Raw genomic sequence first — 17816 nt, forward strand, 5'->3', positions numbered from 1 at the left:
GACCTGCATATTTACTCTTCAGGGAAATTTCCAGCCAAATGGATGGGCTATCCAATCTCCAACCATTATATTGCAGGTCCCACTGTGGGCATGGATGTTAGTGGGTGAATTTTATTACCTAGTTTGAGATAATCACTCTGCTTATCAGAGGCATAAAAATTATTATTATTCTTATTCAGTCCTCCATAGAGTCAAGAGACTCATTATGTGAGGTCCTTCCTAGGAAACACAAAGGCTATCATACCACTCCTTGAACTCATTGACCATTCTTGCTCTCACCCAGGGCTTCCTTATCCAGTTGGCTAAATGGGCCAGGATGCCATTGATCCATACATGTATTAAATAATACATATAATTAATTATGTATTATTTAATTATTTCTCAATCCAGTGTGATTAAGGTGCCAAATTTTTTAGCTCAGGGGTGCTCAAACTTGTTAAGACGCCATTGCTCTCACCACTTTTGAAATGTCATGAAAAAGTTCCATGTTTCGTTTCTACAGCAGATAGCTTATCCATTTGCTTCTTTAAAATAGATGGATAATCATTTCTTACTCATAAAAGTCCTTATTCAGCATTTCTACAGCTTTCCACAACAGTATTTATTCTTTTGCAGCAAAAGAGTCAAAACTATGTTCACCATTTTTAAGCTTCCTAAACCTTTTCACTACATACTTTGACTTCTGCTTTTGTGAGAAACTTCTCATATTCTGTTGCATTAATAGCAGGAGGGCATTCTTAATTTTGTTAACCCACTTTCAGAGCAAACATAGCATTGTTACTTTGCATCACTGATTTTATACTTTTGTTTTCTTTCACTGTGGATGCTGTTTCATTAGGTTTCATCGATGGGTAGTTGCTGAGATGTGTACACTTTCTGAAAATAATAAAAAAAAGAAAAACTTGGACAAGACAGACTCTGTTACCAGTAAGATTTTTAATACATTAACTGAAACATGGAATACAGAGTTTGGGACTTATTTTTCATTCTTGCTTGCTTGTAGTCCAGCATTATCCAGACACATTCATTCCCTGATGTCAGGGAATCTTAATATGCAATTTCACTTTAATTATTTCTAAAACAGTTTTCATCAGATATTTTATGTGGGATTTTATAGATATAGGTAGGACAGGGAGAGAAAACCATTTCTTTTTTTTTTTCTTTTTTTTTTCTTTTTTTTTTTTTAAAATGTTTCAAATTATTATTATTAACATCTGACCTCCATGGAGTCAAAGGGGTGGACAATATTCTCATGCAGAAAAATCATTGAACCTTAAATCCATTCAGTTTTCACACTCACCACACTTTCAGGCAGTGTATTTCATTCGCCAACCATTCTCCATGCAAAAAACCTGCTTCTCACTCTCCTGCTCGCATCCTTCTTATAAAGCTTCCAGGATTGCTTTTTGTTCTACCGTTGTCCCCTCTACTCAGTGAGAAAAATCTTCTCCACATTAATCTGGTAACAACCCTCTCACCACAACTTATACATCTCAATCATATTCCCTCTTCTATTCACAGCACCATCTGCAAGTTGCACTCCCTCAATCTCTCACGTTGTATCTGACATTCCATAGATCTGGTACTAACTCATTGAACCTTCTCTGGACCCTCTTCAATGCATCCTCATCCCCTTGAAAACTAGCCAACCAAATCTGCACACAGTATGTGACCTAAACAATGCCATGTACAAGAGTGGATCATAACCTCTTTGCTTTTGTGTGTCAGTGTCTTCCTCATTATTGCCATAATCCATTGTGGCATTTCAATTTTATCAATGTGATTCTTAAATTTCAAGGGTCTGTTCATCATTCCCAGATCTCTCATCTCCACCTCCTTCAAAAATTCCCCTTTGTTTACTCTTCATCCCAACTTTTTCTACTAAATTACAAGACCTTGCACTTAGTGACATTAAACTGATAGTTCGATTCACTTGCCAACTAAACAAAGCTCTTCCCAACTCTGCATCATTGGTTAACAGCTGCATATTTCTAGTTAAGCTGATCCCATTGTCATTAATTTCATGTGAATTACATCTGGAGTAAAGTCAACAAAAAGAGCAGTTTTAGTAAACTGCTCTTTTTTTTTTTTTTTTTTAAAAAAAAAAACCAATTCATCAACAAAGCCATTTGAGTTGATTATCCATGATAACGAGAATTCGTCATAAATTTGACGAGAAAAAATATTATTCTTACCAGATTCACAGCACTGGAATTTTTCCAGATGTCTGAGAAAATAATCAAATTAGCTATGTATGTAACCACATCACCATCAATATGGATAAAATACATCACTCCTCTACATTTCATATCCATCACATATTTCAATGTAATATCAATGGTATTACAATTTTAATGTGCACTTCGCATCCATGGTAACTTGGACTTATATATACGTCCTGGCCAGTTGGGTGGTTAAGGCAATTTAGAAATTGTCTTTGCAATTGTAAGACTTAAAACTCATCATTACCAAGAAGTTTGATGGAAGCATTGGGTTTGATTGCATACAGTGTGAAATGTAGGTAAATCATCCTAGTTGGTCTCCCTTGAAAACTAGCTAGTGCTAGTTAAGTAATTCTTAACTAGCACTAGCCTGCTGATTAAAAAAAACAGGTATGCTTCTTAATGGCAGGCTAAGAAGTGGGCCAAGTTGTAAACCACATGGTGACATGAATGTGTTGTGAAAGTCTATAGTAGATGGATTACTTTCATTGACGTGTGTGTGTGTGTGTGACTGCTGCTTATTTGGAGACCTGAAGTGGCTTGAAAAGTATGCTATGTTGGTCTATACAGCAGGATTCTTACTTATGTATTCCCTCCCCCAGTCCATGCGGTACTCATGTATAATGTTTGCAACCATTTGTGGGTGGTGTTAAAAAAAAAAGCAAGCTAAGATAATCAGTAGGATTTACCTGTTAGCCTGAAAACATGGGAATGACAATGAATTGTTTCGGAATATTATTTTACTAAGTACAACAGGTGATCATTTTGAGAATTTCAGGTTTTATCTTCTCTCATCTATTCTTTGCTGCTCTTTCCTCCTCCTCCCTAGTTCTGCCCTGCCCTTCAACCTTTCTATCCACAAGCATAAAATTAGTTTTTGGATATAGCTTGGGTAATTCAGTGTTATACAAACCTATTGCATTTGCCAGAGTACTCTGGATGGAATAGCATGAATCCTGAAGATTGCAAGTATCACAGTTCTGTGAATTAAATTGCTTCAACACTTTAATAATGTATTAATACTCTCCAAGTTTCTAATATATTGCCTGGGAGTAATAATACTGATTTTTTTATTTTATTTTTTTTTTTTATGCCATATTAGGCAGAAACTGTATTGATGGTGTGTTGAGAACTGTATTGATAATTTTTATGAGATAAGAAATTAAGATAATATTCATTTTGTGGATTAACAAGAGATGTATAGATTTCATGATATATAGAAAATATGCTATAGGATTAAGTATAAACTTATAAATTTAATTATCTTATATATGTGCAGTCTCTAAGGGCACATATCAGGAAATTATTATATATGTAGGTATAAAATGTGAAATTTTCTAAAGAAAACCAAATTTTATTTTGCTCTGATAATCAAGCATGTGCCATGCACATTAGGATTAATGTGAAATTTTGATTCCATTATATAATTAACTCTATTTAAGCATTATTTTGTGTATATTATGTTAGAGTAAATGAGTACTTTTAGGTTTCAAACTCCAATAATTTGTGAATCTGAGCTAAAACAGCACATAAACTAAAACACTTTATAATAAAATTATTTTCTCTTGTATCTGAATATATGTTCTGTTTTAATTTTCATCGCATACTTTGCATAAATTTTTCAGGAGACAAATTCCTAGTTACAAATGAATGAATAAGTGTGAGGGCTTAGTATATTTCCAACTAAAATGCAGTAGCTGAATTTCACTGTCAAATGGTAAACAGAATGGTTACACGTGACCAATGCCTGTTGTCCTTGTAGTGGCTAACTTTTATGCAGGAATAGACTGGTTGGCCTTGACAGGTAGCATGCCAACATCTTGTCCCAGTTCCTGGTACAACTTGTCCCACTGTAAATTTCACTTCCTACTTCTGTTGTGCCTCTCCCTATTTCATGTTGGAGGTCATGAGTACATAACCATACTTTTCACCTTGGTCTTCTCTAACTACAATAAATTCTGCATGGCACATAATATAAAGCTATGTTCAGCTAGTTTTCAAAATGATTTTACTACTCCTCTGATATCTGAAATATATCATGCAAGTTATAAAATCTAGTTTGAAGCTGAATTAATTGCCAGAAATGTTTACAGTGTCATTTTCCTTTAATATATCTTATAAATTCTTTTACGATAAGAAATATGAAACATTAGATTAAAAAAAAAAACATAAATTATCTTTACAGTTATTTTAAAACTTAAGGATAAAAATACCTCTCCTCCTCCTCTCCATTATATATTATTCACTTAATATGCTATCTAACAAATTTTTATGTTACCATAAAAATTGACAAGCTAAAAGTTACTATAAAAGGCATATCGTTTATTGAAATCTATTTGAATTTTACATCTGATATGTTATAATAATTTGTTTTTTTGCATATTTTAAATTTTTTGCTGATAATGATATGTTTAATTATAGTATAATGCATTTATTTTATTAGTGATATGAAAAATAAATGTAATTTGAACTTAAGTTTTCATTGACAATATCTTAAAAGAGTTTATTCCTATATACCCATTGAGGGTAATGATTGTTTCTGTGAGAGGAGCAGATTTTTTTTTTTTTTTTTTTTTTTTAAATTGTCTTGGTTCATGTACTGCTTGTTAAAGTAGCAGATGGAACAGTACTCTTCCCTGCTTTCAAATGATATAAAAGATATAATAAGCAATAATGCTGTGTATTCATTCACTTACTTATAATTATGGAAATTTAAATGCTTATCATTAATCCGTGTATTGATTCTGTGGTCATAAAATGCTTTAGCTATTTTACCTCATGCAACATTTGCTCTTCATGATGCCATTTCAGATATTTTATTACTGCTTAATTTCAAGCGATGAGTCATAACTTATTACTAGAAGTTTGATGCAGCTATCAGTGCTTGTTTTATATATATTAACCTACTCAGTATGCACAGTCATTAAGCATTACTCATTCTTAAGTAATGCTCATCTTGCTGTTGTCAAAACTTCCATAAGCAGCAGAACAAACAGACATTTGTGGTTAAAGAATTTACAAATGTCTGTTGAATAAAGATCATTTTATTTAAATCTTTATTACATTATTTGTTGTGAATGTTGCATATCCTTGCATTACAGTTATCTGCAGGAATAAATACATACTCTTTACACCACGTCTGTCAACACCTGCTCATTATAGGTTAGTTGAGAATGCATTTCTTCCTTGACAATTTGGTTATCATTAATGTTACTTAGTTTGAATTGACATTAACTCTAATTTAAATTCATTTAATTGGTATTGTTAGTAAAACGTGGAAGAGAGGATAAAATTGTAGTTGACGTTTGATTTTTTTGAACTTCAGATAGAAGGCCTAATTCTCACCAGCCTTTCCACAACACTTTAACCACAACACCTGACACAGATAGGCCTATAATTTGTTGCTTGAATTCTGTCACGTCTTTTATAATCCTTGTAGCTGAAATTGTTGAATCAGTGACTTTGAGTTCCTTGAGGAGGTTGAATCATTTAAGACTGTTTGATTTTCCATATATTATTATTATCTTTAGATCCCCCATGGAGTCACTCATTTAGGTGGTCCCTTTTGTCATACAAATTCTCTGCAGAAACCACACTCAAGAAGTGCATTCCATTCATTCACGACTCTCCATGAAAGAAACCTGATTCTCACTCCCTTGCTCACACCCTCCTTGTACAGTTGACATCTGCCTTGGAGGCAGATGTCAACTGTACAAGGAGGAGCCCCTTTGGAAATTGACCCAATGTAAAATTCATTAAACAGATATGTCAAGGCAGATGTCACCTCCCTGGCCTTCTTCAAAATATACCTCCTCCTTGTCACCTTCTTCAAAATATACAGTGATATAGCCTTAATAACATCAAGTTTGCTTAATTCTCAGTATACCTCTTCCTCACTCAGTCTCTCCTCCTCATCATCTACTGCTTTTAAACTCTGCATGCTGTCACATGCACAAGGATGAAATACCTATATGAACTGCTCACTAAATAACTCAACTGTATCCTCTACAGTAGTTGTCCTTTTACCATTTTCTCCAGTCAGTGCCATCCTGCCATAATCATTCTTTTTTTTTTTTTTCTGGTTATATATTGAAAGAATGTATGAGTTATTCTTTAGCAGAAGTTAGTATTATTATATTAGCAGAAGTTAGCTAATGAAGTAAAAAACTCCCTAAGTTTTTTACTTCATTAGCTAACTTCTGCTCATACTGACCTTTTCCTACCCTTACCCAACTGAGTCACCTTCCTTTGCCTGTTCTTTTTATCTTTGTAGAATTGATTATTACCACTCTTCTTATGTCGTCTCCATAATGCCTTTTTTCTTCTTCTTCTTTGTATTGCATTTTTAATATCTTCATTCATCGATTTCACACCTACCTTATTTAACCTTTTGACATTTAGATTACTTCTAGTAAATAGTTCTTGAATATCACCCAAGCAGTATTAATCTACCTTCCACCCAACTCATTATTCCATGATTCAACTGCAATCTCTCCTGAGCCTCTCATAATCATCAGATTTGTAGTTCTACATACACCCTTTCCTCACTGAAGTCTTCACATATTATATCACAGATCTTCATATATAACAGTTCATTTTTGAGCATGCATGAATTGCAAAGATATATGGGAGAATATGGATGGTTGCACTTATTGAGATACTTTACCAGGTGGCATAGTTGCTCTAGAACAAATGAATTAGGTCCAGATTGAAGTGAAAAAAAAAAAAAGATGGGACATGAGATACTTTATTTGAGTATAAGATTATCTTATTTTGGAAATTTTATAGTAGTCATTTCTATTTTCTTTTCTTTCCTTGCTACTTCTATTCTTGTCAGGATGCCATCTTTCATCAACTATGTCTCACTGATCCTAATAATCATTGGACTGAAGCTAACAGCACAACCAATTCATCTCCTTTATTCTAGATACTCTTGGCATTAGTATAAAGAAACATCAGTGCATTGTCAGTTTTTTCTATACCTATCATTATTCCTTCTGGGTTCCACTGGATTCTGCATTACGTCATGTGTTCTTTCCCAAGTGACTATTCCCATAAGAAACCACCCCTACTACCATCTGTCATGATTACTCTAGTTTCCTCTACATCAACACTTGTTCGGAGAGCAGCATTCTCTTCAGATGCTTGTGTCTGTCCCTCCCCATTCAAATGCAATGCTGCCCTTCACAAAGTAATTTTCTGTCCTCAAATGCACTCCAGGCATCCACCTTATCCAGGCCCTCTTTTGACACATTCTGGCTATCATGCCATTCATTACTTGATGCTCTTCTCCTCAGCTCTGCATTATCATATGTGGGTAATAAACTCACTGTCTTTCTTCTTTTGGTCTTCTGCCATATCACTTTAAGCATGAACCACAGATCTCTTGCCACCTGATTCACACTTCCTCTCAAGTCATTTGTACCCACTATCACAATCATCTCATTCACTTTTTCATCTTGCTTAATTCCCATTGTTACACTGGCTATCATTCTTCCAGGCAAACCCTCCTCTGGCATTCCATTTTGCACTCTATGAATCATCGAATCTCCATACCATGCTTCTCACTACTCTGTGCTTTCCTTGTTCACCTGCATCCTTCTCTCTCTTTCTGCTTTCTCACACTTACCTGTCATCTCTCCATCTCTGTTTCTTGCAATATCCTTGCCTTCCTCTTATTCCCTTCTTTCTTTGGTTCACTTATTCTGTCTCTCTCTCTCTCTCTCTCTTCCTTTTCTATTCTATCATTCTCACAACTCTCTCATACTCTTATTCTCATTTGTTCAGCATCTATTCTTTCCAGTCTTCTAATCTCCATTTTCATGATTCTTAGCTCATTCTTCATGCATTCCACTTCTTTCAGTGCATCTCTCTCTTTCTCTCCAAGCAATCTACTTTCATTCGACATTCACCCTCCCAATCAACGCCATCTTTTAAACCTACTACACTCTTTAATTTTATATTCTTATTCACATGCCACTTGTCTTCCTCACTCTAGATCACACCACTCATTTCTCTTGGTAGGCATTCTGTTGTTTCTGATGTAACACTGCTAAAGTCTGATATTTTCATTTCTATACCCCCAAGCTACTCTCACTTTCTATATTTTAAGCAGATATGCACTCCATGGTATTTCACTTGCGTCATTTCTAACTGCTGGTATATGAACATGACCCAAGCACTTCGTACCACAAAATCCCACAGTATGATGTAAATGTAGTTCTTAAACGGTAGTGAACTTGGCAATAACAAATGGGCAAACTGAATTTTGGCAACTGCCATTATTCAAACACTGAACAAAACAGTAACAAGCTATACTAAAATATTACATTAAAATACAAATGCAAAAAGTGCAAACTATCCACAGACTACAAGTTCTATCTAGATTAATCTCCCTGTAAATTTAAAGCAAAAACTAAGAACTAGTTGTTTAATAGAGACATGTGCATTAGATATACTATATTTTTTTAATAACACCTTCACACATGTAACAGAAAACTAAATATAATTTATTACTCTTACATATTTCATTCAGTATGTCATGAGCTTCTTTCAGGGAGAAGACAGAAAAACCTGGTAATACCATTTAAATTCTAAATACAAGAATGAGTATATACAGAATGTGTATAATATCACAGGTCTTGGAACGTACTGTAGAGTAGCATCTTGGTATGGCGTCAGTGAACTCTGTGTTTAATGTTGATGGCATGAAAGCAAGGCCTGAATTCTATGATCCCAGTTCTTGAATGTTTGTGGTGCAGTGCACAGACAACATTCACGTGCTTATCAGTAGAGAGAGAGAGAGAGAGAGAGAGAGAGCTGTCTAGCTGTATGAGTTAACATGTAGCTAGAAGATGATGAGAACCGTGCAACTGTAATAATAGCACTTCACAAGGTTGAAATGCAGCCACCTGTTATTTTCAACACATTCACTAAAAACACTCAGGATCAGTAAGATGTTTGTGTATCAGAATGATAGAGAAGATGTATCTGATTGCCAAAGACAGGTCAAGCATGCTGTGTTAGGATGTAACAGGATGTAATCACGTACTAACTGATGACTTGGGGGTGAGAGCCTATCATTGTTCTACTTGACACTTCCTTACACCACATCTTATGTGGCAGAGTGTGATAGAATCAAAGATACTTCTCTGGTGGTACATGAACAACAGGCACCTCTTTACAAATGAGAAGATTTTTACCATGCAAGAGTTGTTTAACTGCCGAAATGATCCAGTATAAACCCCAGATTGCACAGCACATTCCATAGCACCCATGATTCAGAGAGGTCATCACCCTCCATCAGTGATGGTTTGGTAGGGATGGCCTATCAGGGCATAACCAAGTTGCCTTTCTGCAGGAAAGAGGTCAAAATCTCTGCCAAAGACACTGTGCTTGTGATACTGCACCTGAACAGTATCTTGTTTCACGGTAGGCACTGGACCTTCTAACAGGATTCAGCCCCTGCACATAAGGCGAGGGCCACACAACAGTAATTGGAGGCGCATGTGCCTGACCACATATAACCATGTGATCGACTGTCTAGAAATCCGAATCAGTTGAACTTCAAATTGTGGTCGGATCTTGAGAGAGAGTAGCTTGCAAGAAAGGTAGATTTGGAGAGAAGATTCTCCTGGATTCTTCATTATCTCCTGAATTTTCAAAGAATTCAGGCATGTGTGAAGGCAAAAGGGAAATATTTCGAACATTGAGTGTTGCTATATGCACGTTATATATGTGATTTGTATGTACATGATTTACTGATAGACTAAAGGTTTATGTGCTGTTCAAGTTGTAACTGTATTCATGACTAAACTAGGTATAAAAATGAAACAAAGCATATTATTATTATTAACATCTGACCTCCATGGAGTCAGACACTCATCGTGGAAGGTACACACACTATTTCACACAATGCTTATCCAACCGTGCCTTAAATGCATTCCACTTACCAACCACTCTCCATGCAAAGAACCTGCTCCTCACTCCTCTGTTCACACTCTCCTTATACAGTTTCTAGTGATGGCCTATTGTAATACCCTGTCTCTCCCATTCCATTAAAAATCACTTCCATGTCAATCTGATAACAACCCCTGACTAGCTTATATGTCTCAATCATATCCCCCCCTTCCTTCTATTCATGAGGTTTTGCAACTTACATTTTCTTAATCTGTTCTCATACTCTACATTCCAAAGACCAAAGATGACTGACCACCTTTGTGAATCTTCTCTGAAGCCTTTCTGGGTATATCCTCATCACTATGAAAACCTGGCAAACAAATCTGCACAATAATCCATATGAGGCCTGATTAAGGTCTTATACAATGGCATCATGACCTCTCTATTTCTGCATGTCAGGGTTCTCTGCATCATTGCCATTATCTGATGTGACATCTTCACAACTTGTGCAGTTTGGCCCCCGAATTTCAGCTCCCTATCCACCATCACTCCCAGATTTCTCATCTCCTCTACTTCCTTTAAAGTTTCCCCACCAAGTATATATCCTTTGCATCCCATTATTGTTTACCAAACCTTACACTTCACAACATTGAACTGACAATTCACTTACCTGCCTGCCTATTCATGCAATCTTTTCAAGTCCTCCTGTGCCATAACACCTGCTTGACTATAATATGGAAAATGAAATTAAAATCTTCCATGAACAATAAAGAATTAGAAACATTGAAGAATAAAATATGAATATTACGAAACTACAATTAGACCTACATTTTGTAATTAACACTATACCTCCATAGAATCAAGACTTTATTATTAGAGCTACTCCTCCCCACCCTCTCTCTCTCTCTCACACACACAGAGTCAATGCATTAACTCTTAATATATATTTAATTTTTGTATATAAAAGATTCACATTAATTATTTTTCTTTGTGATATAATTATGATGTAGTTAAACAAAAATAAAGACTCTTTTTGTAATGCAGGATGAATTCCATCCATTTATTGAGGCTCTTTTGCCTCATGTTAAGGCCTTCTCATACACGTGGTTTAATCTGCAAGCTGCAAAGCGCAAGTATTTTAAGAAACATGAAAAGCGCATGAGCTTAGAAGAAGAAAGGAGATGTAAAGAAGAGTTACAGGTATTTGTAATGAGTGTATGCTTTTAGATTATTGAATTGACTAGTTGAATTACAAATATGGTGATGTGTGTAATTTAAAATATAATAGTGTCAACTAGATACATTTATGTTACTAAATGAAGTTTACCCAGAACAAGTCATTATTAATCATTGTATAGTAATGAAGTAAAAGTACTTTTCAGAGCTACTGGGATTCAGAATATTATTACACATTGTTAACATGGTGTATCCACATCTGGTTTACACTATAGCACATAACCTGTTTTAAAATACTTTTCAAATTTCAGTATGTTCTATCAAAAATATGCCATTTGTTATGCAGATGAAGCATGTTTTTAAATAGCATCTATAGGCAATTTATTATGTGCATTTCTAACTATATTCTGTAATGAGTTAGAAATGCACATATCTAACTCATTCTGTAATATTCATTTGGGAAAATCAAATGATTTGCATGAGATTCTTAGCTAGTCCTTCTGATTTATAATTTAAACTAAAGCTGCACATGAGCAGATTTAACACGAGATATCTTCCTTTGCTGTGGTCTTTGTGAAATCAAATCAGCAGCCTAGTACCATACATAAAAATAACTTCTATATTAACATGTTTTCGCTTTTTTTGGGAGAGGATGAGGGCTGATTAATATTTATTCTACTTTAAAAAAAATTAATCAAATAATTGTTTTAAACTATATTTTACCATAGTAATGGTGCCTACCTCATCCACTTCCTCCAGTCACTTTCCAATAGATGCTTTTTTGCTGCATTATGTCTTTTCTATGGATCAGTGTAGCAATCCCTAGAAATGAATTGCTCCACTATCTGGCTGCCACTTCCCTCCACTTTATTCTAACCATATAGAAACACGAGCAGCCGTTGTTAAACATCCATGTACAGTTCATATCAGCACTTATCAAATCAACTTCCCATCTTCTGCCTTCATTCCCTACACTTCTGCTTTCTCTATACTGTTTTTCTTAACGATCATAACTTTCAACTCTTAAAAAACTCAACAAATTCCTTTCTTTCTTCTAACTACTTGTCCATATGTGGTGTTAATGTGTTTTAGGTCTTTTGACCTCTTGTGTAGCTCTTAACAAATTATGCAAAATCTTACTCGCTCAAGTCTCCCCCCCCCCCCCTCACACACACCTAGACACATGCTTTTTTTTTATGCCTCAGTAAGTTAATAACACTACCACAAACTGACTAGTGGTGCCATCTGTGCTCAATAAAAGTTAAAAAGATCTTGTTTAGAATTTAATTTTTTAAATAAAAAAAAAAATGTTCAGACTTCAACTACTGGCAGAATCTGTTTTACGTGTGCAAAAGCATTTGTTCAGCTCTGTGTATAAGGTAAAGTTGCTCCATTTCCATTTTTGTTTGCCAATAGCACTCACATTTTGTTTTAAGGAGGAAATGGATGTTTTGAGACACTTTGGGTCACAAAGATTTGAAATATGCATTTGTATGCAGGCACAAAAATAGTAAGGAAAAAAACGAGTATAAAATAGCATAATGCTACAGTTCTAACTGGTACCCTTGGTGGGTACAGTCCAAGGAACTTGATTATTCAGTTCATTGTTTCATTTTAATAGTCTCCCAGATTTTTGGTAAGGTGAGGAGGAAGCCATATTTATTTAGTTTAGAAGAATGCTTTATAGCTATATCAGATTCCAAAATTATAGAATCCAATGATCACTGAATTCTACATCCATGCCACTGACACAGAACTCAGTGATCATTGGATTCCATAATTCAGTGTCATGGTCTAGGAAACACCAGAGTATCTATAGTACAGATACTAGATGTACTTCCTTTGTTTATCTCATTGGGCCAAAGTGTCATTTTGCAAGAGCAAAAAATACTGTAGCCAAAAGGATGATCTGTTGATGGGGAAGGGATTTTTTCGAGGTTTTCGGGAGAACGGGAGATGGCAATGAAAATTTTTGTATGCATGTGATCTGGATTTTGGAAAAAGGTTTGGGAGAAGAATGAGTTTTGTTGATTTGTATGGATGGAAATCATTGGGTTGAAAAGGTGTCATGGATGTGATTGTTTTCAGTGAAGAGGCTAATATTGTCCAAAGTAATGGTTCTGATAATACTACTGTTAAGGGGGCAATGCTATAAAAGATGGACATACCACCCATTTTTAGGTAGGTACATTACAGATATTCTAGGATTGCAGACAATGCCTTTGACACAGATCATCAAATTCTTCAGTGGGAAAACCTCTCTTATACAGCAGCATATATATAAATCTGAGAGACTAGCCTAAAACACTCTCTTAATCTAAATAAATATGGCCATCTTTCTCTGATCTTCCCTTGTGTGATACACTTATTTGCTTGTTAATGTGGATTCTTTGAATCCTAATTAATGCTATAATAGGATGATTATTCCTGTCTGCATAGTGTGTCATGTCTATAAATATCATGTATTCTTCTCACCAGTTTGTTCATTATTATTATTATTATTACTAGAGACTGCTCAGGAGTCAGGGACTCAAGGCACACATCATCAGCTTGCATACATATTTTTGAATTCATTCACACTACCTACACTCACAATTACTAAAGGTAAATCCATTCCAATCATGCATCACTCTCTGAGAAAAAAAATCTAGCTCTCATTCCTTTCATGATTGCATTCATTCCTGCTTCCATTGATGTGCTCTCTTATACTTTCCCCACTCTCCATAAATTCAAAATTCCATCTACTGTTATACTATATGACCGTTTTAAAAGTTTGTAAGCATCTGTCATCCTTTTTGGTTTTATTTGCTAGGTGTTTGCAATCCCAAATTCTCAATCTGTCCTCATAATCTGCACATTCCACTGATCAATTATTATTATCTTTAACATTCTGCTTTGCACCCTCTCCACTGTTTCTGCATTATCTCAAAAACAGTGATCAGATCTCTGCACAATAGTCTAGATGAAGTCATGTTAAAGCCTGGTAAGGAGGCAAAATGACTTTATCCTTACATATCAAGGTTCGTTTAAGCATTGCAATTATCCTCTGAGTTGTAATAAATTTAGTTTAATCCTTTATACAAGTGTAAGCAAACAAAGTTTGTGCCTGAAGTATCTTCAGGACTGAGGCAACTCGTAGTACAGGTGGACCACGCTCTCATCACTCCTTGTCTCAGTATTTCCCATAATGCAAAGCACATCTCCTTGCGGACATGTATATAATGCTATGCATTAAGGGAAGGGCCACTACCCAGACCGGTTTTGATCTTTATTCAGGTCTTGTCAGTGGGAACCAGATCCAGAAGTGGTGATACTAAGGCAGAAGCAATGGAGAGGTCATATTTACTTATACGAGTTGCCAAAAGGTGTGCCACCTTATTATTAAATTACTCTGGATTTAGAGAAAGATGTTGGAAGTTTATTTTCCACTTGGTTAGACTATAATAAATTTAGTTTAATCTTTTATCTGAGTTCTAATGGTATCTGTAATTGTTGCTATGTGATCCTTGAACTTCACCTTTCTGTCTACTAAGACTCCAAGATCTCTAGCATTATCAGTTTCTTCTAGCATAATCCCACCAATATAAAATGTCATTCAATTTTTCATTGCACCCAAGTGCATAACTTTACATTTGTTAACATTGAACTGAAAACCATTTTCACATATCCATAATTCCAGTCTGTTCAAATCATTCAGCAAGTGTTGTATGTTTCTTGTTAAATCCTTCTCAGTGTCATGAATGTAAAGATTGAGTAACAATAGACCAAGGACTGATCCTAGTGATACACCACTGGTAACTTCAAGTTTTGCAGAATTCACCCATCCCCATTATACCACTTTTTGATGTCAGTCAGTTAGCCATCCTCTTATCCAGGCTAATAATTTAAAATCCTATCTCTTATCTTCTAACTTATGTAGTAGTCTTCCATTTTATATTATTATTATTACACCCTCCATGGAGTTAGCAGACTCATCGTGCGAGGTTCATTCAACTGAAAACATATTTATTATGCCGAATCTTAAAATCCTTAACACTCCTTGCATTAACAACACATTCTGGTAATGCATTCCATTCACTGACAAATCTCTATGTAAAAAATCTACTCCTTGCACCACTCTTCACGATGTTCTTGCATAACTTCCAGGGATGGCCTCTGGTTCTTCCTCTCTAACCTAATCCCCCTCTGGATTGATCCGATAAAATCCTCTCACTAACTTAAACGTCTCTATAATATCACCTCCTTTCCTGCAATCCACATTTCTTCAACCTCTCTCCATAGCCAGCATTCCAAAGTCCTGATATTGTCTCTGGACCCTCTCCAATGTTTCCACATCACATCGAAAACCAAGTGACCAAATCTGAGCACAATAGTCCAAATGTGGTCTGACCAGTGCTTTATAGAGTGGCACAACCACTTCATTATTCCTACATATCCTTTCAAAAGTTTTAGCAAAGTTTAAAAGTATCATGGTGTATCCATGGTGTAACTTCCTCTTAGTAAATCCATCCAGTTCTTTTCGGAGTATAAATTCACTGTCAACCTCAAAGCCACCTTTAAACCTCCTGCAAAATTAAAAAGCTTACTCAACTCATCCAAAGACCCACTCCCTCCACTTGCCCACCCTGGAGTATACCGTATTTATTGCACTTGTAACATACTATATATAGGAGAAACAGGATGCACAATTCCTATCAGACAAAAAAACATAAACGACACATTAAATATAATAATTATGGTGAAGCTGGCCTTTCTGATCATGCCCTTGAACACCTTACATAGAATTGACTGGAAAAACACTAGTTTTCTACTTAAACGTGTGGACAGACTTATGTGTTCGTCGAACATGTTGTTTATTATTTTAATGGTATAATAGAACACAGAAACTAAGTAAATAATTAATTTATTAACTTGATGCTGATATTTTGCTGGTATTATAACCAGCATCTTCAGAGCGCAAAAACACTGTTTGTCACAATACGCAAGACTAAAACAACATGGTGTACCTTAACAAAATTGTAGCAGCAACACAAAGACTAGAGTCCTGATTTTGGCGCCCTCTATCTGAAAAAAAAAAAAAAAAACGCTATCATATATTACTGGAGTCCTAGAAAAGTGCTAGTTTTTTCTTAATATGACTGTCTTCCAGATCTTCGGCAAGTTAATACTTTTGTGTTTTTCCAGTTGATCCTGTGTGCAGGGGTATCCAGAGCATGGTCTGCTAGGCCCGACTTCCCATAATGATATTTTTGGACGTATCGTTTATGTTCGCTGATGCGGATATTCACAGTTCTTCCTGTTTGACCGTAGTAGGCTTGATTGTATGAGCAGGGTACTTGGTAGACTCCTGGATGTGATAAAGGAGGAATGCTGTCCTTGGGTGAGCGGATGAGGGTGGCTAATTTGCTAAATGGTCTGAATGTAGTGCGTAGTTTATGTTTATTGAGAATTCTTGAGATCTTTTCGGATGTGCCTTTAATGTAAGGGATGGTGACTGTTTTGTTGTAGTTCTCTGTGGTGGATGGTGGGAGGGGTTTCTTAGGAGTGTTTAGTATTTTGTTTATTTTTTGTGGATTGTAGCCGTTGGCCAAGAAGGTATGGCGTACGTGAGTCAGTTCAGCAGTAAGAGCCTTGTCATTTGAACAGATTACTCTCGCTCTATGGGTTAGCGTTTTTAATATGCCATATTGTTGAGAAGGATGATGGTGTGATTGTTTGTGTAAGTATCTGCCTGTATGTGTGGGTTTTCTGAAAACTGAAAATGATAAGGAACCATCTACAATTCTGCTACAATTTTGTTTAAGTACACCATGTTGTTTTAGTCTTGCGTATTGTGACAAACAGTGTTTTTGTGCTCTGAAGATGCTGGTTATAATACCAGCAAAATATCAGCATCAAGTTAATAAATTAATTATTTACTTAGTTTCTGTGTTCTATTATACCGTTAAAATAATAAACAACTACTTGTCTACATCACACCAAACATGGTATGAACGCAAATTTAAGGAAGCCTGTGAAATTATTACCAACCACCCCAATCTGAACAATAATGATGGTCTAAAAATCCCAAACATATGGAACGCATATATTCGACCCACGGAACCTTCCTCTCTAAGAGCAACTATAAACAGGACTGTAGAAAATCCAGGACCCTAAATCAAAAATAACAATTGTAATGCTAAAAATAGGACATCATTGTTACTGGAAGAAAACTATCTGTAAGAAAGAATGCTTATTCTTGTTATCATAAATAGAATTTAGCTTGATGTAGTTTATAAATAATTTTTTTTTTCCACTAAAGGTCATGCCAGTAGAATAGCTTGTGATCAATTCATTGTTTCTCTAGCTTACTATATATTTGTATATGCTCCAGATGATGATCTTAATATGAAGATCGAAATGTCGGGATATTAAAAGAGTTATTTATAACACGGTTGTAAAGTCCATAATTTCTAAAACGAATCACTGTCAACCTATTTCTGTATGTGAGCTCTTAACAATTTTTTGCAAATCTTCGCC

At 35.4% G+C, this 17816-nt stretch overlaps 1 protein-coding gene across 6 annotated transcripts in view; it reads left to right on the plus strand.

The window, feature by feature from the left end:
- Positions 1-17816, plus strand: part of LOC150101210 (nuclear factor 1 X-type-like) — a 675427-nt gene that overhangs the window by 160635 nt on the left and 496976 nt on the right. For all 6 annotated transcript variants that reach the window (XM_090401618.1, XM_090401622.1, XM_090401623.1 and 3 more), the window contains exon 3: positions 11166-11321. In XM_090401618.1, coding sequence (XP_090257744.1) covers positions 11166-11321 — 156 coding nt within the window. The remainder of the gene's footprint in view (positions 1-11165; positions 11322-17816) is intronic.

This window comes from Typopeltis vanoorti, chromosome 12 (genome assembly GCF_054136105.1).
Source record: "Typopeltis vanoorti isolate ZY-2024b chromosome 12, IOZ_Tvanoo_1.0, whole genome shotgun sequence".
Taxonomy (NCBI): domain Eukaryota; kingdom Metazoa; phylum Arthropoda; class Arachnida; order Uropygi; family Thelyphonidae; genus Typopeltis; species Typopeltis vanoorti.